The 23029-nt window shown below is 45.9% G+C and overlaps 3 protein-coding genes and 1 long non-coding RNA gene across 13 annotated transcripts in view; all 4 read right to left on the minus strand.

The window, feature by feature from the left end:
• LOC126997705 (mucin-5AC-like) overlaps nt 1-5585 on the minus strand; it is a 31539-nt gene extending 25954 nt beyond the window's left edge. For 5 of the 6 annotated variants that reach the window (XM_050858946.1, XM_050858945.1, XM_050858944.1 and 2 more), the window contains exons 1-4: nt 5419-5585; nt 2540-2873; nt 1828-2040; nt 173-326 (exon numbers count right to left, since the gene is read on the minus strand). In XM_050858946.1, the coding sequence (XP_050714903.1) occupies nt 173-326; nt 1828-2040; nt 2540-2791 (619 nt within the window). In that variant the 5' untranslated portion in view covers nt 2792-2873; nt 5419-5585. Of the gene's footprint in view, nt 1-172; nt 327-1827; nt 2041-2539; nt 2874-5411 lie in introns of all 6 variants that reach the window. The other variant, XM_050858942.1, reaches the window with a different exon arrangement.
• Nucleotides 5586-9438: 3853 nt separating this feature from the next.
• Nucleotides 9439-14796, minus strand: LOC126997711 (COMM domain-containing protein 10-like). 5 transcript variants are annotated; one of them, XM_050858950.1, is made up of 7 exons: nt 14642-14796; nt 13821-14375; nt 12225-12324; nt 11963-12064; nt 11322-11477; nt 10864-10961; nt 9439-10207 (listed from the first exon to the last, which is right to left on the minus strand). In XM_050858950.1, exons 2-7 carry the CDS (start codon nt 13838-13840, stop codon nt 10081-10083), a joined length of 603 nt encoding a protein of 200 aa, XP_050714907.1. In that variant the 5' UTR covers nt 13841-14375; nt 14642-14796; the 3' UTR covers nt 9439-10080. The 5 variants fall into 5 exon arrangements, with proteins under 5 accessions (XP_050714907.1, XP_050714909.1, XP_050714910.1 ...); XM_050858952.1 differs by having other exon boundaries at nt 13821-14371; nt 14642-14789; XM_050858953.1 differs by having other exon boundaries at nt 14632-14763.
• On the minus strand, nt 12354-13523 carry LOC126997712 (uncharacterized). Its single transcript, XR_007752297.1, has 3 exons — nt 13387-13523; nt 12623-13323; nt 12354-12470 (listed from the first exon to the last, which is right to left on the minus strand). It is a non-coding gene; the product is annotated as an uncharacterized LOC126997712 (long non-coding RNA).
• Nucleotides 14797-16290: 1494 nt separating the features above from the next.
• Nucleotides 16291-20572, minus strand: LOC126997765 (mannan endo-1,4-beta-mannosidase-like). Its single transcript, XM_050859002.1, has 9 exons — nt 20439-20572; nt 19940-20099; nt 19421-19659; nt 18944-19021; nt 18479-18567; nt 18041-18120; nt 17515-17672; nt 17121-17240; nt 16291-16886 (listed from the first exon to the last, which is right to left on the minus strand). The coding sequence occupies exons 1-9, from the start codon at nt 20511-20513 to the stop codon at nt 16761-16763; spliced, it is 1125 nt and encodes a 374-aa protein (XP_050714959.1). The 5' UTR covers nt 20514-20572; the 3' UTR covers nt 16291-16760.
• Nucleotides 20573-23029: the final 2457 nt, after the last annotated feature.

Consider the following 23029-nt stretch of genomic DNA (forward strand, 5'->3'; position numbering starts at 1 on the left):
ACAGAATAAAGAAAGAAAGACAAAGTGAAAGAATACTTGAAGGAAGCTGAAAAAAATGAGAGAAAATGAGAATGAAGATAAAAATAAATTGAATCAAGAAAGCTAAGAAAGACCCCTTGAAACAGCTCGCTCTCTCTCTCTCTCTCTCTCTCTCTCTCTCTCCCTCCCTCACTTATGATCTTCTTGATGAGGAAGTCGTCATCGATGTGAAGGGCGTTGTTGAAGAAGGCCTGGATCATGGCAAGCAGCTGGGGCGGGGTGGTGGTCACGATCACCCCAAACACATCGCGAGCTTTCCATGCATAGGGTTGAGAGAGCTGCTCCACCTGGGAAGACATAGGCCACATCAGCTATTTCTAAAGGTCACAGAGGGGGTCAATTGGGTTCTAATGAGTGTTTTTTTAGGTTCAAGCTACAGAGGAGGGGTCAAACTACCATCAGGGTCATGAAACTACCCCTGGAAATGCCCACAACTCCTATGAAAGCCTGTCAAATATGTGAACTTGGGCGATGGTATGTTTTAAAATACGACCCATAGAGACAAAGGGAGGTTTATTATTGAAGGGAAGGCAATGATAAGTTAGATATTATTGAAGGATGGAAGGGAAGGGAAGGAAAAAATAAGCTAAATGTGCCCTAAAAAGAGATTATAAAATGACTGAGAGCTCTTCCACCTGACAATGGGAAGTTGCTTATTGAAGGGAAGACATTGGTATGTTAGATATTATTGAAGGATGGAAGGGAAGGGAGGGGAAGGGAAGGGAAAACAAGCTAAATGTGGACTAAAAAGATTATAAAAATGGCAGAGCTGTTCCACCTGCCAACATAAAGAGAATGGCAAGTTAGTTATTGTTTAAAGGGAAGACATGGGAACAATGTTAAGTTTGTTATTGTTGAAGGAAGGAGGGAGAATCTAGTTATTATTTAAGGGCAAAGAGGGGGAGAGAAGTGGTCAGTGGCCTCATGTAATTTGATAACCTTCACACATAACATAACAACAGATCAGATGGCTAGAAGGGTTAATGCTTTATACAGAACCAGGGATTAGGATGTCATGTCTTCTGTTATGTCTGCTAACCTTGAACAAGCACAAAAGATGATCATGCAATTCATAAATTTCTGTGCATAACGTAACAACAGACCAGAAGGAACTAGGATGATATATTTTCATTGCTAGCCTCAAAACAAGCACAAAAAACTATCACATGCTTCGGAAACTTCCGGACATAACACAACAACAGATCAGAAGGAACTTGGATGCCATGTCTTCACTATTAACCCAGTAGCAGCGGGGATCATGTTTCTTAATGGTCCCTCTATGCGAGAAAAATGAGAAAAAATCACCCCTCACACAAACCATTTCATAATATATATCAAAGCATTTGTGATCAGATTATGCATCATCTATTTTGGGGGTTTTATATCATGGCACAAATTTGGCCCGTCGCTGCTACACGGTAAAGCCACAAATTTGGCCCGTCGCTGCTACACGGTAAAGCCACAAATTTATTGTCGCTGCTATACGGTAAAGCCACAAATTTGGCCCGTCGCTGCTACGGTAAAGCCACAAATTTGGCCTGCTACACGGTAAAGACACAAATTTGGCCCATCACTGCTACACGGTAAAGCCACAAATTTGGCCCGTCGCTGCTACACGGTAAAGCCACAAATTTGGCCCGTCGCTGCTATACGGTAAAGCCACAAATTTGGCCCGTCGCTGCTACACGGTAAAGCCTCAAATTTGGCCCGTCGCTGCTACCGGGTTAACCTTGAATAAGCATAAAAAGACAATCACATGCTTCATAAATGCCCAGACATCACACTTACCATGACATGATACTCCGGCTGCACCTCCTCGTCTCTCTCCCTGTACGTGGCCTCCAGTAGCACGGTGATGGTGGCGGCGGCGCCCTCCCCCACACCTACTCCGTCCTCCTCCGCCCTGCCCGCTGTGGTGGTGCCGTTGCTGCCAGGGCGGTGGGGGCGGTTGGGGGTGCCGGTGGAGAGGAAGAGAGTCCAGCGCTGGAGGTCGACGCATTGCTATGGAAGGAGGAGGAAGCATGTGTTGGTCGCCTTCAGTTTTGACCTCATTGGTGTTGCTGAGGTTAAAGCATATGTCAACACCCATACACCTGTTAACTCACTTATTATTATTATTATTATTATTATTATTATTATTATTATTATTCGTTATTGTGTTCCTGATTACTGAAGACAAATTGGTTCTCAGAGGAAGGGATTAGAAGAAGTAGAATTAAAAGGAGAAGAAAAATAATTAGAAGAAGGAAACTATGTGAAAAAAAGAAGTAGAAGAAGAATTAAAAGGAGAAGAAAAATAATTAGAAGAAGGAAACTATGTGAAAAAAGAAGAAGAAGAAGAAGAATGAGAAGAAGAAAAGGAAGAAAAAAACAAAGCATAAGGAAAAACAGAAGTAGAACACACAAACAAAACAAGAAAAAAATAGTGGAAAAAAAGAACAAGAACAAGAATAAAAAAAATATGAAAAAAATTAGGAACTACCCACTGGTCAAAACTCACCCTGGGGGACACAATGATCGCCTGCTTGTTATTATCACACCACAAGAGTTGCGACAGTCCCCTCTCGCCCTCGGCCACACAGAACGCGGACACGGCCCCCCCCTGGCCAGTCCCCGAGCCCGACCCAGCGGTCAAGTCCTGTACTAAGATGGACGAGTTGGTCTGGGACAGCGCTCGGGCCATTAAAATGACGGCCTGGTTGTGGCGCCATCCTCGCAGAACGGAGCACAGCAGACCGCACATCGACAGCATGGTGGCGGTGCTGCTGGAGGTGGTGCTGGTGGTGGTGTTGGGCCTTCAGTGTCCCTGTCTAACTGCCTCCCACTCTCTCACCCTGTAGGAAATGCAGGTGGTATTAGTAGTAGTGGAAGTAGTAGTAGTAGTAGTAGTAGTAGTAGTAGTAGTAGTAGTAGTAGAAGTAGTAGTAGTAGTAGTAAGAGTAGTAGTAGTAGTAGTAGTAGTAGTAGTGGTAGTAGTAAGAGTAGTAGTAGTAGTAGTAGTAGAAGTAATATAATAGTGAGGTAATTTTCAACTAGTCACCTCACCCACGCTATGATTAGAGATCGTACTGGTAAAGAGGAGGGAAGGGCTGAGAGGATAAGCTAATTGAAGGAGGAAAATGATTATCAAAACATAGTTGCATCATACTATATATATATACCATACATGTTTGGCTAAACCTATGACTGCCTCACAAGACCTCCCAAACACCCTAGTACATAATATGCCTCTTAAGGTTTTGCTAGATACACACAAGTCTTTTCTTTTTTGACATTCCATATCTGGCTTCTCTCTCTCTCTCTCTGGACTTCATTTCTTTCATATTTTCTTCTATCTCTTTTCTTATTCTGTCCATCATATATTCTCTCTCTCTCTCTCTCTCTCTCTCTCTCTCTCTCTCTCTGGACTTTATTTCTTTCCATATTTTCTTCCATCTCTTTTCTCTCCTTTATTCTGTCTGTCATATATTCTCTCTCTCTCTCTCTCTCTCTCTCTCTCTCTCTCTCTCTCTCTCTCTCTCTCTCTCTCTCTCTCAGGTGAAGCCCCTGGAGGAAGCCCTATAGCCAACCCTTATCCCATTAGGTGCTGGGTGACAGACTAACTGACTGGCTGTAGATGGTGTGGCAGGCCTGTTTCTATACATGTAAAAAAGTCATATATGTGTGCATGAATTTGTGCATGACTTAGTATATTTATAGGAATAGCTAGTTAGTTTATTGACCAAAAGGTGCAAATTTACAGTACAGTGAAAGTTACAAAATTCCCATTGGTCCACATAAAGAAGTATACTTTAACAAGCTTAAATCAAAATACTGTCACCTAAATATTTTTTTAAGACTAGGCGATGCAAAAAATAAAAACATGTGGTATTTTCAGTGCAAATATTTGATCTACACAACCCCTCCCTTTCCTAATACCCGCTAGTCCATCACCTACACTTTTCTCAGTTATTTTCTTCATCCTCGCATTTAGAACCCTTCCATACACTTTTCCTGCCACACCGGGTAGACTTATTCCCCTGTGACTATTACAATCACCTCCGTTTCCTTTCCCTTTGTACAGCAGCACAATGATAGCCTTTCTCCAATCCTCTGGCATCTCACCCTGTACACCTTGGCTTCCTACCCCACCAGGCTCCTATTATAACTGTTTCCCAAGGCCAAAGAGAAGACTGACAGGGTTTCCATGGGTGGTTTTCCCCTTCAAGGTGCAAAGTTGGGTCAATCTATCCCCAGAATCACAAAACATCACCAAGCTACAGGAATGAAACAAAAAGTGGCTGGTACAATACAATGAAGAAGAATGTAAAGTCATGCACCTTGGGAGGGGATATCCAGCATACCAATACCACATGGGAAACACTCCACTATCCACCACAGAGGCAGAGAAAGACATGGGAGTATAATGTTACCAAGCAACCTGTAAAGGTGAAATCCGTGCCAATCACAGCTGATGGGTTAACCGGATTTTCATGGGTGGTTTTCCTGTTCAAGATGCAGAGGTCAGGTCACACTACCAACGGCATCGCAAAACATCCTATGACATTCCCGTATAGCAACTTCTACAAGAGGCTTTTAAAACGGGCGAACGGGAGTGTCGATACGTGTAGTAATATGAGAGTTTAATAATATAATATATGTTTGATAATAATATGGGCTTCCAGTCTCCCAGTGTTAGTTGTTTGCATAGATAAGTAAATATATCACAATCTTACACTAATTACTTAATCGAGTCATGGATAGATAGATAGATAGATAGAGAGATAGATACATAGATTAATGTTTCTTATTCCTAATGAGTAATAGACTGGGTAATACTTGAATGAGATAGATAGATAGATAGATTAATGTTTCTGATTCCAAATGAGTAATAGACTGGGTAATACTTGCATGATAGATAGATAGATAGATAGGAGATGAGAAGATAGAAGAGGAGATAAAAGAGAATAGGGAAGAGGAGAAAAAGGAAGATAGAAGAGAATGATAGAAAAGGATAGAAGAAAATAGGAAACAGGAGATGGAAGACATTGGGAAAGGCCTGAAATGGTGATGACCTAGCTGACAACGGTAACATCACACACCACGTCATGTCATCACCACTCACCACCACAACACCACCGAGACCTCACCACCACATCACCACCGAGACCTCACCACCACATCACCACCGAGACCTCACCATCACATCACCACACGCACCACCGAGACCTCACCACCACACACACCACCGAGACCACACCACCACATCACCGAGACCTCACTACCACATCACCACACGCACCACCGAGACCTCACCACCACATCACCACCGAGACCTCACCACACGCACCACCGAGAACTCACCACCACCACTACCACACCACCGCACTCACCACTCACATCACAAGATAAATAGGCCCAGGGCGATCCTCCGGCGTGCCATGGTGCCTGCGGGGGCCGAGGAGTGCCAAGTCACGGAGGTCAGGTCACGTTGGTCAGGTCACTCAGGCGCTCAGCTGATTACTGGGCAGCATCTCATCGACCTCGAGATGGGATGTCGGCTGCCAGGGCGGGTATCGGTACCGGAACCAGTGTTTGTGGTACCAGTAATAACGGTACCACTGATAACGATACCAGTAATATGCGGAATAGTCGCCGGTTTGACACGGTCACTCCAGCGATATCCCATGATTCTGCGTAGGCATTTAATTATTATCAAAGGCGTCAATGCCCCTCTCCAAGTCTTAGGAGCTGATTTCACAGTGGTTTTGTAATTGTAATCGCCCGATCCAATTAACTATTGCAATCTTCTACCTACAATCCAAAGGTTTTCGATGCAACAGCAGATAGAACAGGAGATTTCCCGTAGGCCTATAGTTTTTTTCAAACTTCTTAACCTAAACATGAACACAAAATACTATACACAAGGAGTTCTCGAAGGCTTTGACATTGATTTAAAGGCTTACTAACCTAAATATACAAACTTAATATGAACACTAATTTGAATAGGCCTATTAACTGAACTCATGAACACAATAGGCCAACACTTCACAAGGAATTCTCGAAATCTTTAGTATTGGTTTAGAGGCTTATTGACATAAATATACTAACTTATGTGTGAATAGTAAAAAAATGTGAATATCGGCCATGGACTGAACTCATGAATGCAATAGGCCTACACTACACAAGGAATTCTCGAAGGCTTTGACATTGGATTAGAGGCTTACTAACCTAAATATACTAACATGTGCGAATACTAAATGTGAATATCGGCCTACTAATTTAACTGATCTCATAAACACAGTATAGGCCTACACTACACAAGGATTTATCGAAGGCTTTGACATTGGATTTGAGGCTTACTAACCTAAATATACTAACTTGTGTGAAAACTAAATGTGAATATCGGCCAAATAATTGATCTCATGAACACAATAGGCCTACACTACACAATGAATTATCGAAGGCCTTGACATTGGATTAGAGGCTTAGTAACCTAAATATACTAACTTATATGTGAATACTAAATGTGAATATCGGCCTACTAATTGCATGATCTCATGAACACAATAGGCCTACACTACACAAGGAATTCTCGAAGTCTTTGACATTGGCTTACTCCCTTCACACTGTGCCGACTCAGCATCCAGCGATCGTTTCTAGACCTCTTTCTGCCCATGTGCGACTCTTTCACATACATACATAAGAGATGAGAGATAGAGAAGATAAGGAAAGAGGAGAGAACGAGATAGAAAAGGAGATAAGAACATTTCACACCCAAGACCTTCAAGAGGAGGGTATCAGAACACCTCTCCTCCCGAAACTGACCTCTCTTTCGGCTACTCCTCTTGACCCTTGTAGGAACAGTGAATAGCGGGCTTTTTTTTTTTCATTATTGTTTCCTTTTTTTTGTCCGTGAGCTGTTTCCTCGAATGTAAAAAAAAAATGCCCCGAATCACTGGGTTGTCGTTGCCCAGAGTCGGCGAAGTGTGAACGGGGCCTTAGTATCTATGGCCGATATTATATTAGACATTTTCGCTTCTCACATCAATTATTTCCCAGACTCGGAGTAATGTAAACGCGGCTGACTGCTTCCGTAGAGTTTTCAAGTCACCGCCCTGATAACGCCACGCCCGTAATATACTGCTTGTCCTGTAGGCGTTGAAGAGCTGTGAAAATCTAATGGAAATGTTGCTGTAAAACCTTCTAGTGCATGATCAGTCTCCTGGTATCAAATGTGGCTGGACCCTTCCTCAGAATTCCTTGTTGATCAGCTATATATATGTGTGTTAATAAATTTGTGTTGTGGCCCATATATTGTTAGGTTCGCTCCAGAATACTGCTATGTAAGATCAATGTACTCCTTGAGACTTGACAGGTGGAAGAATCTCACGTTTGAAGGTCTAGTCTACACAGTCACAGTCCTGAGCACATGTCGGTACCGAAACCAGTGATGTCGGTACCAGTCTCTGCACCAACGTTTCAGTACCGCTTTCGTAATAACTTCGAATACAGTTAGAAAAAAAATAGAACATAAAACTGAGCAAATTAATCATAGAAATGAGCTATATAAGTCTGTGGATTCCCCTGGACAAGGCACCACTAGCTTCTGTCGGTACCGGAACCAATACTCCCATCTTCGGTACCGATATTACTGGCTAGTTCCCATATCTCACCATACCCTGCAGTTATACCCGATTATTCCCTCATTCCGGGGTCATTAATGCTTTTTTTTGGCTTGGGCTCTGGGTTTTGGGGTCTTATGGGTTATTTCTAGTTGGGTTAGTGGTTAAATGAGGTTCCTGAAGGCTGGTATCGGTTACTAATGAGCCTCTCGAATACCTGTAGCCTACCTGTCACGTCTTTTCTCTCGCCTCCGTGTCATGTCATGTGTCACTGGTCTACCATATCTAAGCCTCACGTTGCAATGGTCTTTTTTTCAGTGGCATGGCGGGGTAGATCATGATAGGCGAGTCTGGGTTGTCTTACTTGAGGATAAATTAAAGGAAAAGGAAGTATCTGGCAGGTCAGGTCATGCATGCACTGTGGCCAGCCCCGCCCCCTCCGCATGACCCCGGGATATGGAATGTAGGTCACGGTCGGGCTTTGACCCCTCGTGCCTGTGCCTGGGTCATGTTCACGGCAAACTAGGCTCATAAAAAGGATGTTAATTATTCTATATTATGCAGCTACTTAAATATAACTTTCTATAGGCCTATATGTTTAAGGCTAACATTGTAAATACTTCTTATGTAGCCTATAGGTATGTTCCAATTAGTAACGTAGATATAGTTGTAATATGTGCTTTTGGTAATATAAGACTTTCTATATGTGTTTCAGGTTAATATTGTAATTCTTCTTATATGCTTCAATTAGCAATGTAAATATGGTTGTAACATATGTGGTTTTGGTTAATTAATGATACAAGACTTCCCATATGTGTGTTTCAGGCTAATTTTGTAGTACTTTTTATATATGTTCCAATCAGTAATGTATATATATAAGTTGTAATATGTACTTTTGGTAATATAAGACTTTCTATATATGTGTTTCAGGTTAATATTGTAATTCTTCTTATATGCTTCAATTAGCAATGTAAATATGGTTGTGATATAGCCAGGGCCAGGGAGAGCCATCACTGGGCCCTGGTACTATGAGTGTCATTGGGCCCCTACCATTTGGCGAGCGAAGTGAGCCCATCCAGCTCTCTCTCTCTCCATTTACTCTCCCATTTTTTTCCCTCCTGGTCGGGTGACTGGCCCCCTTTGAGGCCGGGCCCCCTTTGAGACCGGGCCCTGGTGTAAAGATACCAGCTTCACCCCCCTCTCACGGGCCCTGGATATAGCCTAAGTGGTTTTGGTTAATGATAGTTACAAGACTTCCAATATCTGTGTTTCAGGCTAATAATGTAATGTTTTTATACATGTGTTCAAATTAGTAATGTAAATATAGTTGTGATATGTGGTTTTGGTTAATGATAGCTACAAGACTTCCAATATCTGTGTTTCAGGCTAATAATGTAATGTTTTTATATATGTGTTCAAATTAGTAATGTAAATATAGTTGTGATATGTGGTTTTGGTTAATGATATATAAGACCTCCTATATGTGTTTCAGGTTAATATTATAATACCTCCTATGTAGCTATATATGTAATGTAATATGGTTGTCATGTGCTTTTACCTAATAAGATAATAATTCCTATGTCTTCCAGCCTAATATTATAATACTGCCTATTCATAGTAAGCAGAAAAAGCAGAAAGAAAAGAAGGTGTTGCACTGGGCTCAATCTGCTGCCTCCTAGTACCTTTTTAAGACTGAAAGAACCATTTAAAATCTTTGAGGCAACTCACTCACTCCCATATCCTTATCTTACATCCTCAATATTAATAAGTGGCAGAGAGGATTAAAATGCCCATACAATCTCATCTCTCTTTAATTATCAAATGTATACAATCAAATAGCTTTTCCTTATAATAAATCAAACTCAATATTCTCCCTGGCAAATACATTTCAACATTGATTATGAACACATACACACACACACAGAGGCAGCTGTTAACACTGGGAGAAAGAAAGAAAAGTAGAGAGAGGGAGAGAGGAGACCTATGATTACAGTATATATAAACTCATGAATGAATTAGCAGAACCAGATAACACAGACCTATTAATGAAGAGAGAGGAAGTGAAGGCAGTAAGTTAGGTAAGAGTTCATGTGAAAAAAGGGAAACATGTTGATGCCACAAAGAAATACAGTTTCCCCATATAAATACATACACACATAACCTAATAAATCAGTGCTTGCAATGTTTGTCAAGTCATATACTGGTTTAACATAAGGCATCCAGCTGTCTTGATGCCACAGAGAAGGACAGTTTTCCCTATATATATATACACACACACACACACATACCCTAATAAATCAGTGCTTGCTAGGTTTGTTAAGTCATATACTGGTCTAGCGCAAGGCATCCACAAAGAAGTACAGTTTCCCCATATATATACGTACACATACCCTGATAAATCACAGTGGTTGCTAGGTTCGTCAAGTCATATACTGGTCTAGCGTAAGGCATCCAGCTGTTCTTGTATCTGTTCAAGCTGGGAGTAGAGACCAAACAGCTGCTCCTGGTCAAACTGCACCACGACCTTCTCCTTTGACTCCTTGCCACCTTCCATTCCACTGCCCCTGAAAATTAGACTAGAGTTAACCACAGACTTGTAGAGATGGGGTGTCCAGGGGGGAGGTGCTGAGGGTAAGGAGATTGAGGTGTTGAGGTGCTTTGGGGAGGCATTGGGGAGAGTTGAGATTAGAACCTTTATCAGAGCAGGATGGAGCACACTAACACCAGACAGAGAACCAGGTGGAGAGATGAGTTTAGAACTTTTACCAGAGCAGGATGGAGCACACTAATACCAGACAGAGAACCAGGTGGAGAGATGAAATTAAAACCTTTACTGGGGCAGGATGGATCACACCAGGCAGTGAACTAAGTGGAGAGATGAGATTAGAACCTTTACTAGGGCAGGGTGAAGCACACTCACACCAGACAGAACCAGGTGGAGATGAAATTAGAACCTTTACCAGAGCAGGATGGAGCACACTAATACCAGACAGAGAACTAGGTGGAGAGAAGAGATTAGAACCTTTACTGGGGCAGGATGGGGCACAGTAACACCAGTCAGAGAGAGGTAGAATAAGAAGTGAGATAGTAATGACATATGGACTAGGATACAATTAATCAGTGTGTGTGTGTGTGTCATTGATTAAACAGTAAGAAACAAAGCCTTTTAAACATGGGTAAGGGAGAAAGAGATAGGAGGAAGGGAGGGGGCCAGACTTACCTTTCAAGCCCTAATTGGAGGTGGGCAACTGGACGAGCCTGCCGTGCCTGGGTGGATGAAGCCGTCTCCAGGTTCAGTGACCAGCCAACCTCACCCAGCTGCAGGATAATACTGAGTGAGAAAATGCCATAGAAAATAGTTGATAGTTGTGATAATGAATTCTGTTGATGATAGAGTTTAATACTAACCCCATGACTGCAGATTTCCTACAAGAAGACATCACCAAGCTACAGGAATGGAACAAAAAGTGGCTGCTACAATTCAATGAAGAAAAATGTAAAGTCATGCACCTTGGGAGGGGATATCCAGCATACCAATACCACATGGGAAACACTTCACTATCCACCACAGAGGCAGAGAAAGACCTGGGAGTATATGTTACCAGGCTACCAGTGACGGCCAAATTCATGCCAATTGCAGCGGACGGGTTAAGGGAGGTTAGGCATTGGTTGGGTCACCTGTTTGTCCGCCAGGGTGTTCTGCCGCAGCCTGTCCACAATGGCCCTGGCGTGGGTGCTCCAGTTCTGCACGATGACCTCGGCACGCTCCTCCGTCACCCCCTCGCCCCTCAGCTGTTCCCCGAGGGCTGCCGGGCGCACCATAGCCTGTGCTGCCTGAAAGAAAAGGATATACAGTTAGCCATTATATGTAACCTTGACCCAATTAGTCTTTAGATAGATAAATTTACAGCATAACTAAACAGATACAATAGTGCATGACACATCTCTGCATATTATTCTTTTGAGCCTTTGGAAATAGTTGATGTGGGAGGCAGAGGAGTCTGAGATTACTAACCTAAGTATATTATGGATAATGTAGGTTTGGAAGTGGATCTGTTGGAGGTGCAGATGTAGGAATGTGGAAGTACTACAGAAGTTAGCATGAAGTTGTAGGGAAAGACTAATGCATCCTGGGCTGACTAGAGGCTGTGGAAGGGATAAAAATGAAGCTGGAGGGAGAGTAGCCATGAGGTAAAGAAATCTGACTTTAAAATATAGAAGATTTAATGATTTTTCGATATTTAGGGACGGAAATTACTTCTTCTACTATTACTACTACTACTAACAATAATAATAATAATAATAATAATAATACACACTTGGTGCATGATGTGTTGGACCGTGGAGACAAGGTGTTTGGTCTGCTCCTTTGACAGACCCAGCGATGCACTCAGCTTCTCCTCCTCCTCCTCTGTAAAGACCTGGACGACAACAGTAATTAGTCCCTTGAAGGTGATGAGATTAGTTTTTTTTTTAGCTGACATTGATAAGTTAGAAGTGAAAGTCAACCCATTGCTCTTCATCTTACTTAATCTTACTTTACTGCAACCGTCTCTTTTATTATGTTTTGCTTAGTGTTACCTGAGAGCGGCCAGAGGCTATGGCAGTGCAGACCCGCCCAACGAGTCCAGAGATTTTCCCGACATCTGTGGCGTTGATGATGGCCAGCCCAGCCTTGGACCTGGAAAGATGTGTGTTGTATAGGCTCAGGGGAAAGGTTCCGAGCCAAAGAGAGAAGTTAAGTTTATAGTGTATCGGTTAGTTTGCCCTACATACACAAATTCCAAGGGGGGCAGAGAGTAACTTGTTCCCTCACCAGTCTTGAACCTGAAAGACATGTGTTCTAAAGGCTCAGGTGCAGATTTCTGAGCTAAAACGAAAAGTCCATTGTTAAGTTTTTAAAATATCAGTTAGTCTGTCCTACACGCACAGATTCCAAGGTGGGCAGAGAGTAACTCGTTCCCTCACCAGCCTGGAACCTGAAAGACATGTGTTCTAAAGGCTCAGGTGCAGATTTCTGAGTTAAAACGAAAAGTCCATTGTTAAGTTTTTAGAATATCAGTTAGTTTGCCCTACACACACAGATTCCAAGGAGGGCAGAGAGTAACTCGTTCCCTCACCAGGTGAACCATATGAGGCCCTTCTTTTTTTTATTACAGCATGGGAGAGAGCTCAAGGACAATATAACAAAAAGAGCAACAAAAAAGTCCGCATAGTATAGGGGCGCTAAACTAACAAAGCAACTGTTCTGATCGGCACCTAAACTTGAGTCAAGATATATTTACTGAATCAAGTGCTTCCCCTATTGATAACATATAAATTAATGCCCAAGCAAATTACTTCTTGTTGAATTGCAGCATATTTCCAAGCGTTAACCCTCCTCAGCACGACAGGGAGACTAAAGCAACTGTTCTGATCGTCACCTAAACTCAAGTCAATATACACAACAGGATTAGGTTAGGTTAGGTTACTATTACGATCGTCACCTAAACTCAAGTCGATATACACAACAGGATTAGGTTAGGTAAGGTTACTGTTACGATCGTCACCTAAACTCAAGTTGATATACACAACAGGATTAGGTTAGGTTAGGTTAGGTTACTGTTATGATCGTCACCTAAACTCAAGTCGATATACACAACAGGATTAGGTTAGGTTAGGTTACTGTTACGATCGTCACCTAAACTCAAGTTGATATACACAACAGGATTAGGTTAGGTTAGGTTACTGTTATGATCATCACCTAAACTCAAGTCGATATACACAACAGGATTAGGTTAGGTTAGGTTACTGTTACGATCGTCACCTAAACTCAAGTCGATATACACAACAGGATTAGGTTAGGTTAGGTTACTGTTACGATCGTCACCTAAACTCAAGTCAATATACACAACAGGATTAGGTTAGGTTAGGTTACTGTTACGATCGTCACCTAAACTCAAGTCGACAGAAATACTGAATCTCAACTGCTTTCCCTCTTGATAACATATAGATTAAAGTCCAAGCAGATTACCTCTTGTTGAACTGCAGCATATTTCCAAGCGTTAACCCTCCTCGGCACGACAGGAAGACTAAATTAACTGTTCCGATCGGCACCTAAACTTAAGTTGATATATTTACTGAATCCTAACTACTTTCCCTCTTGATAATATATATATTAAAACCCAAGCAGATTACCTCTTGTTGAACTGAAGCATATTTCCAAACGTTAACTCTCCTCGGCACGGCAGGAAGACTACACCATCGACTTCTTCAGTGTTTTAGGGGCTAGTTAGGCCATAGCCTCTATACTTGATTGCTTGTGGTTGATGGTGACGTATTGGTGTGTCCCTGGACGAGGGGCTCAGCCTGTAGGGAGTCTTTGGGTACGAACTGACCCTGTAGGGTTGGCTAGACTTCTGCAGGAGGCTTAAAGGGCAGTGTTAGGGCTGAAGGGAGCGCCAGGAACCACATCAATATCACCTTCTTCTTCTTCTTCTGGAGTGTTTAAGAAGGGCTAGTTGGCTGCTATCACCTTCTTCGTCTTCTGCAGGAGGGTCGCCGTACACTTGAAAGCTTGGAAAGGGCAGTGTTGGGTTGAAGGGGCGCCAGGAACACTACACCACGTCAATGTCAACTGCCACCACCTTCTGCAGGAGGGTCGCCGCACACTTGAAGGCTTGGGAGGAAGTATTAGCGGTGAAAGAGCGCCAGGAACACGTACGACACCACGCCCTTGAACTGTCTCCCTTCCTGAAAAAAAAAAAAAAAGTAAGGCCTCATATGGTTCAGTTGTCCACCTGCCACCTTCTTCTTCTTCTCCAGGTTGGTCGAAGTACACTTGAAGGCTTAAAGGGCAGTGTCAGGGCTGAAGGAAAAGCCAGGAACACTAAACCACAACTATATCACTTCTTCAATGTTTTAAGCTATTTAGGGGGCTGGTTAGGCCATGGGACCACGGCCTCTAAATCCTCGGTCTATATCACTTATTTTTCAGTGTTTCAGCCACCTGCCACCACCTTCTTCTTCTTCTTCTGGAGTGTTTTATGGGACGCCACAGTTGATTTGGAGTGTGTGTGTGTGTGTGTGTCTGATAGTGAACACGCCCCCTATCTTCCTCTTCTTCCTCTGCTGATCTGGCTCTATCCTCCTCCTCCTCTCTTCTACTTAATCTCTTTCCTCCCTATATTACACTTTAACATTATAATTGAGCTGCCGCCGGTGAGTTAGTGAAGATGTTGCAACTTATAACTTGAAATGGAAACAGCTATAGGCGAGATTTAACATGCGTAGAACTGACAATATTAAGAGATAAAGAACTATTTATACAGTGACAGGTAAATTGTTCATAGGAAAAGAAAAAGGCAGAGAACTTGCGGGAAATGAGATATATCGGTTAAAACTATATAAGTGCAGCCATTAATTGGGGCAGCCATGCACCTATATAGCCTGACCAACTTCACCGCTGTCTCTTCGCATGCCTGCAATAATTAAGGCTGTATGTCCCTGTTCTTCCAGCGTGTCGCCCCAGCTGGAGAGGACACATTGATAGAGGAGGACACGTGTGCCATCTCCTGCCAGTATCCTCCGGGTGTCCAGATAAATATTTTAGTAGTTGCGGGCATAATGTTCATGTGTAATATGAACAAATGATATATAATGCCATGAATATATGCATGCCAATATGATGTAAATGGCCGGCATGCGCTCTCCTGCCACCTAGCTGTGCCTGACAAAAGGTGTTCAGGTGTATAATGATAATATACCCCCACAGTGCCGCCCCCCGCAGTGCCACGCCTGTAATATAGCTGCGGCGCCATGCCCGGTCTGACTCCGATCTGAGGGCGCCGCTGGCCTGTGTGTTGCCGTGTTGACCTCGTGTTTGACCTTATTTTGAAGCTACTAATAGACCATCGCAGGAATTATTACACGTGTCTTGGCAACGATCGACATCAGGGCTTTGATATCGCCTCCACGTACGTGTATATAAGTGTGCACAGTGGATAAGTAACTGAATTAAGTGTGCGTATAGCCTATATATACCGAAGCACCAAGGACCAAAGAAGTGCCGTGACAGCCATCTCCAAAATCTCCCGCGACTTCGCCAGAATTTCTACATCATCGGCCAAAACAAGCAAGGTAAGTGACCCTGGTATTTCCAATGGCTGCTCCTTGCTCCACAATGACTCTGGTCCATAACTCTGCCTAGTACCGTGTCCATATGTAAAGCAGCATCATTATATAAGGCTTCGATCCCTGTCGGTGTGGTCAATGTCGAGGGATTAATTATAGTCGAGGTTGATCAGCTCAAAGTACCGCGGAAATAAATCAGTCATCCGTGGGCGAAATATTGGTCCTTCCACGCCACGTTTATAGTTCTCCAAAGCCAAGTTTTGTCATTAGCATCAAGCAAGTCATGAGCGTCATTGAAATATTGGTCTTTCCATACCAATTATATGAGAGAGAGAGAGAGAGAGAGAGAGAGAGAGAGAGAGAGAGAGAGAGAGAGAGAGAGAGAGAGAGAACACACACACACACACACACACACTTGGAAGAAACAAAAGAAAAAGGGAAGAGAAAAGGAAAGGAAGGATTTCACATGCACCACTAAACGTCCTTGATTCTTGCTAAGTAAAGAAATATAGGATGAAATTAATAAAAGTCAATCAAATCGTGAAAATGTATTTTGCTTTATAATTTTGTGACTTTTTTTTTTTTGGTATTTCGTTGGGGATAGACCCCAATGGAGGAAGGCGGTGCATGCCGCGCAATCCCCCAGACGGCTGGTAGAGATATACCCAATTCTTTTCAAGGAGGAGGCTCAACAACGGGGCTGAGGGTGTCGGAAAGAGCCCACCTTTCCATCCCCATGGCACGGGATAGGTCTCGAACCCACGCCCTAGCAACCCGCCGAAGCTCAAGGCCGAGACTCTACCACGGGACCACGCGGGATCCCCCCATTTGGTGACTTTATCATGCAGGCTGTGATGGCCGGAGCTTTATCTTACAAAAGACTGCAAAACTTGAATTAAAAAGCCAACCTAGCTACATAACTGTTAAAAAATGTGACAGGGTGACGTTGCTGGCTTCTGGGTGCCGGGCTCACGGCGTGGCGGTGTACAGTGGGCCTTGAGACCACTAACCCACCACGATGTCAACCGTGCCGTGGTCTGTGCGGCCTTCCAGAACGGACAGGTATTGTTGCTGAGTCTCGGGCGTGTCGGAGCAATCATCATCCGCCGAGTACTGCCAACTCCAGCCTCCCTAAAAAGATAAATGGAGGATGAAAGAACTTAAGGGCCATATTCTTAAGCATATCAGCGTCTAAGCGAGACTTTCATCGCTACCACGTCGTATATCTACTCGCGCTGTAGCCATGCTCGTGGGCGTCATCATTATATCATTGTAAGGATTTAGTCATCACCACCCCACTTCATTACTTATCCCTTGACATCCCTCTAACACACTCATGGAGGCTCTACCACGTCGTATACTCACGCTGTAGCCGTGCTCGTAGGCGTAGGTGAAGAGCTCACCCAGGGTGTTGTTCTCGGAGCAGACAGACGAAAATGAACCGAGCACGAGGGGCTTGTCCAGAAGGTAGTCCTCGGCGTCAACCTATGGGAGAGGGGAAGGCTGTAGGAATGTAGAGTAGGCTGTGGGGTAGGCTGTAAGGTTGGGTGAAGGAATGAAAAGAGACGCACGAGAACGAGGAGGAGTAGGAGGAAGAGGAAACAGTATTAGCTGAGGATATGATAAGAGATGGACGAAGAGGAGCTAGGAGTAGAAAGACAGTGTGTAGATATATGACTGTGGCGTGCTAGGAAGGAGGAGGAAAAGGGTGAAGAAAGAGATGGACGTATACTCTTGAAAACCCACTGGGACAACTCACGGTGAAGGGCGCGTTTTCAGTCCAATGACCTTCCAAACTTAAGGTATGCAGCTGATAAAAGTCGAGCACAGACCCTTCGCTTCCGGACGCCAAGACGAGGCACTCATCTTTATAGTAGTTGCGTGTGTTGGAGAATGCGTCGCTCGCAGAAAACTGGTCTGCAAGCGAGAGACAGGAGGAGGGAGACAAAGAGAAAACACAATAAAAACAGTGATGATAATATTCGGAATAGTGGATGTGGATGTTGTAAAAAGCATCACTCTGAGGGAACTGGCCTGCAAGGGAGAGAGAGAGAGAGAGAGAGAGAGAGAGAGAGAGAGAGAGAGAGAGAGAGAGAGAGAGATGCATGCAATATAATAACACACACAATATTGATAATGATATACGCTTTTCTTCGCATGGCAGCAAATATAAAACAGATAATTATCAAAGAAGTGCATAAAATAAAGAATAGACCATTAAACAATATTGATACTGGATAATTCGATGTGTGTGTGTGTGTGTGTGTGTGTGTGTGTGTACTTACTCCAGGCGCCCACAGTGATCAGAGTTTCTGGGTCAATAGCGCGAACAGCCGCGTTTTGACGGGCGATGAAGTTAAGATATCTGAGGAAAGAAGAAAAAGAGAGGCTGGATGTTAAAGGGGGGGGAGGGGACCTCTCTCTCTCTCTCTCTCTCTCTCTCTCTCTCTCTCTCTCTCTCTCTCTCTCTCTCTCTCTCTCTCTCTCTCTCTCTCTCTCTCTCTCATCCTTCCATTACTCCCTTTGTAAAATAAAAAAAAATTAAAAACATCCTTCCCATCCTCTCCATGTCACGCCTTCACCAGAACCTATCCCTTCATCCCTTTCATTTCCGTCGCCAACCTAAAACGAGAATATTTATGCAAAACTTTATCTCCACACACACACACACACACACTCACACACACACACACACACACACGTCACCTCCAACTGGGGTTCACCTTTCAATGGGGATATTGTTGCCCATCCAGCCTCCTCCGTTATTGCCGAGCATCGTCGTGTCATAGCAAGGCTCAACGCTGGCTTCAATCTGCATGCCGAGATAGGCGGACTATATTATCTGGACACGGGGAACTAAAAAAGAACTTCAGACAGGTAATGGGAGTGTTCTTAGCCAACAGGATAAGCCCCCTACTATACTTTGGCCCATAGTACTAAACATTTCGTATCTCAAGCACTCACAATCAACAAGGATTTCGTAGGAGTTGTGGGCCTTGACGGGGGTAGCTTTTTGACCCTGGAGGGAGTCTGATAATGCTTTTGTACCATGAGCTCTAGAAAACACTCATGAGAACGCATTTCACCTCTTTTTTGGCCAACCGATCGCGAGTCTGTCACGTAATCAGACCATGGTGCGTGACTCTCCCTCTCTCCCCCCTCCCCCACTATCACCACCATATACACACCAAGAAGGATGCCTCGGGCTCGGTGACAGACTCGAAGGCTGCCAGTGCGGGGTGACCCTTGATCGTGGTAATCAGGCTCTGCAAGGGAGTGGAACACGTTAGAGAAAGGCATTACGGAAAACCTATGGCGCTGAAAGCTATGCCAGTATTCTTCCCTCATACATTAGGCGTACTGACTGACACTGATGGTGCGTATGAACTAGCTAACATACCCTGCATGGCTCGACTATTTCGCTTCTCTTCAGACTGTTATGAGGTACAGGAGTGAAGATTAAGTGGAGGCTGCCATATACTGGGAATCAAACTCTCGACTTCCTTTCTTTATGTCCGTGGCGAACAGAGCGCCGCACCCACAAAACCATCCCCATGCAGTAAGTTATATATAGGAATGAGTGCTAGTCGGAAGCTGCCATGCAAGAACTGGTACCAAACAATCTTTCTATCCTTCCCTCGCGAAAGCCAGCGGCAGTAACTCACATTGAGGCAGTTTTCGATGTAGGAATCCAGCTTGTCGTCTTCCAGGATCAGCCCCATGCCAATCTGATTGGTGGACCAGCCGTTCCACATGACCAGCGTTACCAGAAGGTTGTTTTCTTGAGCTACGTCCAGGAAGTGAAGAATGTCACTCTCAAAATCGCCCGTGAGGTCGCAGGCGGTCACGTAGCCTAAGTCGTCAAAGGCGGGCGTGCTGTAGCCATCTGCGTGGGTAAAGACGCCTGGCGAAGGAGAGGGATAGGGGTTGGTTAGTCTATGTCTGTCTGTCTCGTCTGTATGTATGTCTGTGTCTGTCTGTCTGTCTCTGGGTGTCTGTCTCTCAATCTCGACCGCCACTTCCTTCACTTTGTTATTCGCTAAAGTTGAAATGCGAAGTCTCGTTGACCATTTTTTTTTATATATCTTCATTTAGTTCAAGGGCAGACCGCTTAATTAATATGAACCATACCTATGGCCTGTGTGCTCTGAAACAATCTTTGTAACTCTGTAAATCTAACTTACGGACAGAGTTGCCGCCGGCCTCGCTGATCTCCTGCACCCAAGTCTCCAGCGTGGTCGAGTCGGCGCCGTTGCCAAAGTCGTTGCCGTAGTTATTATAGGCGAGGCTCGACCCGATGAGGAACACCTTCTCCCCGTTGTAGGTCAGGTCCATGCCATTCACCTGCAGAGAGGGCGAGGAAGGGACGAGACGGGTTGGGAGTCGTGCGAAACAAGACCCTTTTGGAAAGCATTTGTCTCTTAACTCTCTTTACCATTAGTTATTTCATATAGCCCAATCCAGTGCATACAAAGGCCTTTCCCAAATTCCTCTACCAATAATTATAGTCGATATGTCTCTATATAAATTAGATCATATCCCAGTGCAATACATACAAGAGCCTTTCCCAACGTCCTCCTCCAATGATTCGTCCACCTTCCACTCGGCACGAATGCATTTCCTCGCCACTTACCGGGATGACCACAGCCTGCCTTTACCTGATGCATTAATAAGTATACTCACGGCCAGTCTGGCGGCGGCGGAGCACCCGACAAGGGCCGCCAGCAGCAGCAGGAGGGCGGGGGCGCGGGGGAGCATTTCGCAGTGGCGGGGAAGGTCTCGTCGGAATGCCTGCCGGGGGTTCTGGCGGCAGATTATATCATCGCCTCACCGTCCTGCTGCCGGTGACCTTTGCACGTGCATACTGTTGCTGAGTACAGGTTTAATCAGTCAGTCAATCCGACCCCGACGCCTTATAGATTTTGTTGTTTTTCCTTTAAGTTCAATGTAGCACCGCGGAGGTACATGACTCCAATTTGAGGTTTGCCGATTAAAAGCTTGATAATTAGAGAAAAACGGCGTTGAAAAGTGCATCAAACAACTGTAGTATAACAAAGACCGTGAAAGCAGCATGCAGACCTTGGCCTGACAGGGACGTGAGAACAGCCGTGCGTAGATGACTGTTGTTTCCCGCGCCTTATCATTTTCCTGGGTCACTGAACGGGTACATGACTAATTTGTTGATTTAAAATATTAGTTATCAGGAAAAGTTGCTGAAAATTAATAAAATAACCTTGAAATCAATGTGAGGAGGAGCTAACGACACATGCTGCTCTCCACGCCTTATCTCCCGAGCCTGAGAGGAGGAGGATGCGTGGCTACAAGGTGTTTGTGAGCCCGTCCCGCCGTGCAAAGCTTGGCGTGGCTACAGGGAGGTGTTTGTGAGCACGTCCCGCCGTGCAAAGCTTGGCGTGGCTACAGGGAGGTGTTTGTGAGCACGCCCCGCCGTGCAAAGCTTGGCGTGGCTACAGGGAGGTGTTTGTGAGCACGCCCCGCCGTGCAAAGCTTGGCGTGGCTACAGGGAGGTGTTTGTGAGCACGCCCCGCCGTGCAAAGCTTGGCGTGGCTACAGGGAGGTGTTTGTGAGCACGCCCCGCCGTGCAAAGCTTGGCGTGGCTATCAAAGACTCTGCGGGCCTGGTTCGAATCCCGATGTGGGCAGTCGGCGTGCATCCCCCCCAGGGGGTCATCACTCCTTCAGGGCTGGTCGGGACACAGCCAAGACTCATCCACACATCCGTGGGCGGGACCCACACACCCGTGGGCGGGACACAGCCCAGACTGTCACCCACACACCCGTGGGCGGAACACAGTCCAGACTGTCACCCACACACCCGTGGGCGGGACACAGCCCAGACTGTCACCCACACACCCGTGAGCGGAACACAGTCCCGACTGTCACCCACACCCGTGGGCGGGACACAGCCCAGACTATCACCCACACACCCGTGGGCGGGACACAGCCCAGACTGTCACCCACACACCCGTGGGCGGGACACACCCAAGACTCATCCACACACCCGTGGGCGGGACACAGCCAAGACTCATCCACACACCCGTGGGCGGGACACAGCCAAGACTCATCCACGCACCCGTGGGCGGGACACAGCCCAGACTGTCACCCACACACCCGTGAGCGGAACACAGCCCAGACCGTCACCCACACCCGTGGGCGGGACACAGCCCCGACTGTCACCCACACACCCGTCGGCGGGACACAGCCCAGACTGTCACCCACACACCCGTGGGCGGGACACAGCCAAGACTCACCCACACACCCGTGGGCGGGACACAGCCCCGACTGTCACCCACACACCCGTGGGCGGGACACAGCCCAGACTGTCACCCACACACCCGTGGGCGGGACACAGCCAAGACTCACCCACACATCCGTTGGCGGAACACAACCCCGACTGTCAGCCACACACCCGTGGGCGGGACACAGCCAAGACTCACCCACACATCCGTTGGCGGAACACAACCCCGACTGTCAGCCACACACCCGTTGGCGGAACACAACCCCGACTGTCACCCACACACCCGTTGGCGGAACACAACCCCGACTGTCAGCCACACACCCGTGGGCGGAACACAACCCCGACTGTCACCCACACACCCGTTGGCGGAACACAACCCCGACTGTCCCCCACACCCGTGGCGGAACACAACCCAGACTGTCACCCACACACCCGTTGGCGGAACACAACCAAGACTGTCACCCACACCCGTTGGCGGAACACAACCCCGACTGTCAGCCACACACCCGTGGGCGGAACACAACCCCGACTGTCACCCACACACCCGTTGGCGGAACACAACCCCGACTGTCACCCACACACCCGTTGGCGGAACACAACCCCGACTGTCAGCCACACACCCGTGGGCGGGACACAGCTCCTGTGGGCGGGACACAGCCCCTGGGAGTCCCTCGGCGCCTCCCCCGCCTCTAGCCAGTGCCCCCTCGCCAGTGTTTCAGCCACCCGCGGCCTCCCCGCCCAAAGCACCCACCCACCCCGGCGTGAACAGCCGAGGCAAATTTTGACACACTGCAGGGCATCGTCCGGAGCTCTGAAGGCTGCTGTGTCCTGTAGGAGTGTCCGCCGCCCACGACCTTCAGACACGCCCGCCAGAGCCTCTTCCGAGCAAGCCCAGAGTGGCACGGAGAACAGCGACGCTGGTGCTGGCAACGCTTGACTACTTTTCAGAGATCCTCCTCTTCCTCTTCAGTGGGACGGTTTCCTGTCGTGTCTCTGGTGGCTGGACAGCAACGCAAGCG

The sequence above is a fragment of the Eriocheir sinensis genome, chromosome 12, assembly GCF_024679095.1.
Source record: "Eriocheir sinensis breed Jianghai 21 chromosome 12, ASM2467909v1, whole genome shotgun sequence".
In the NCBI taxonomy this organism is placed as follows: Eukaryota; Metazoa; Arthropoda; class Malacostraca; order Decapoda; family Varunidae; genus Eriocheir; species Eriocheir sinensis.

Bases quoted from the DNA above. Each gene is read 5' to 3' on its own strand.
- LOC126997711 (XM_050858950.1), bottom strand. From the start codon at position 13,840: ATGCTTCAGTTCAACAAGAG. The intron at 12,325-13,820 runs GTAATCTGCTTG...ACATCTTTCCAG, and splicing joins ATGCTTCAGTTCAACAAGAG to GTCCAAGGCTGGGCTGGCCA. The intron at 11,478-11,962 runs GTGTGTATTATT...CTTTTCTTTCAG, and splicing joins TCCAACACATCATGCACCAA to GCAGCACAGGCTATGGTGCG.
- LOC126997765 (XM_050859002.1), bottom strand. From the start codon at position 20,513: ATGCTCCCCCGCGCCCCCGCCCTCCTGCTGCTGCTGGCGGCCCTTGTC. The intron at 19,660-19,939 runs GTAAGTTAGATT...CTCCTTCGCCAG, and splicing joins GGCCGGCGGCAACTCTGTCC to GCGTCTTTACCCACGCAGAT. The intron at 17,241-17,514 runs GTGAGTTGTCCC...CCTCTCCCATAG, and splicing joins CTGAAAACGCGCCCTTCACC to GTTGACGCCGAGGACTACCT.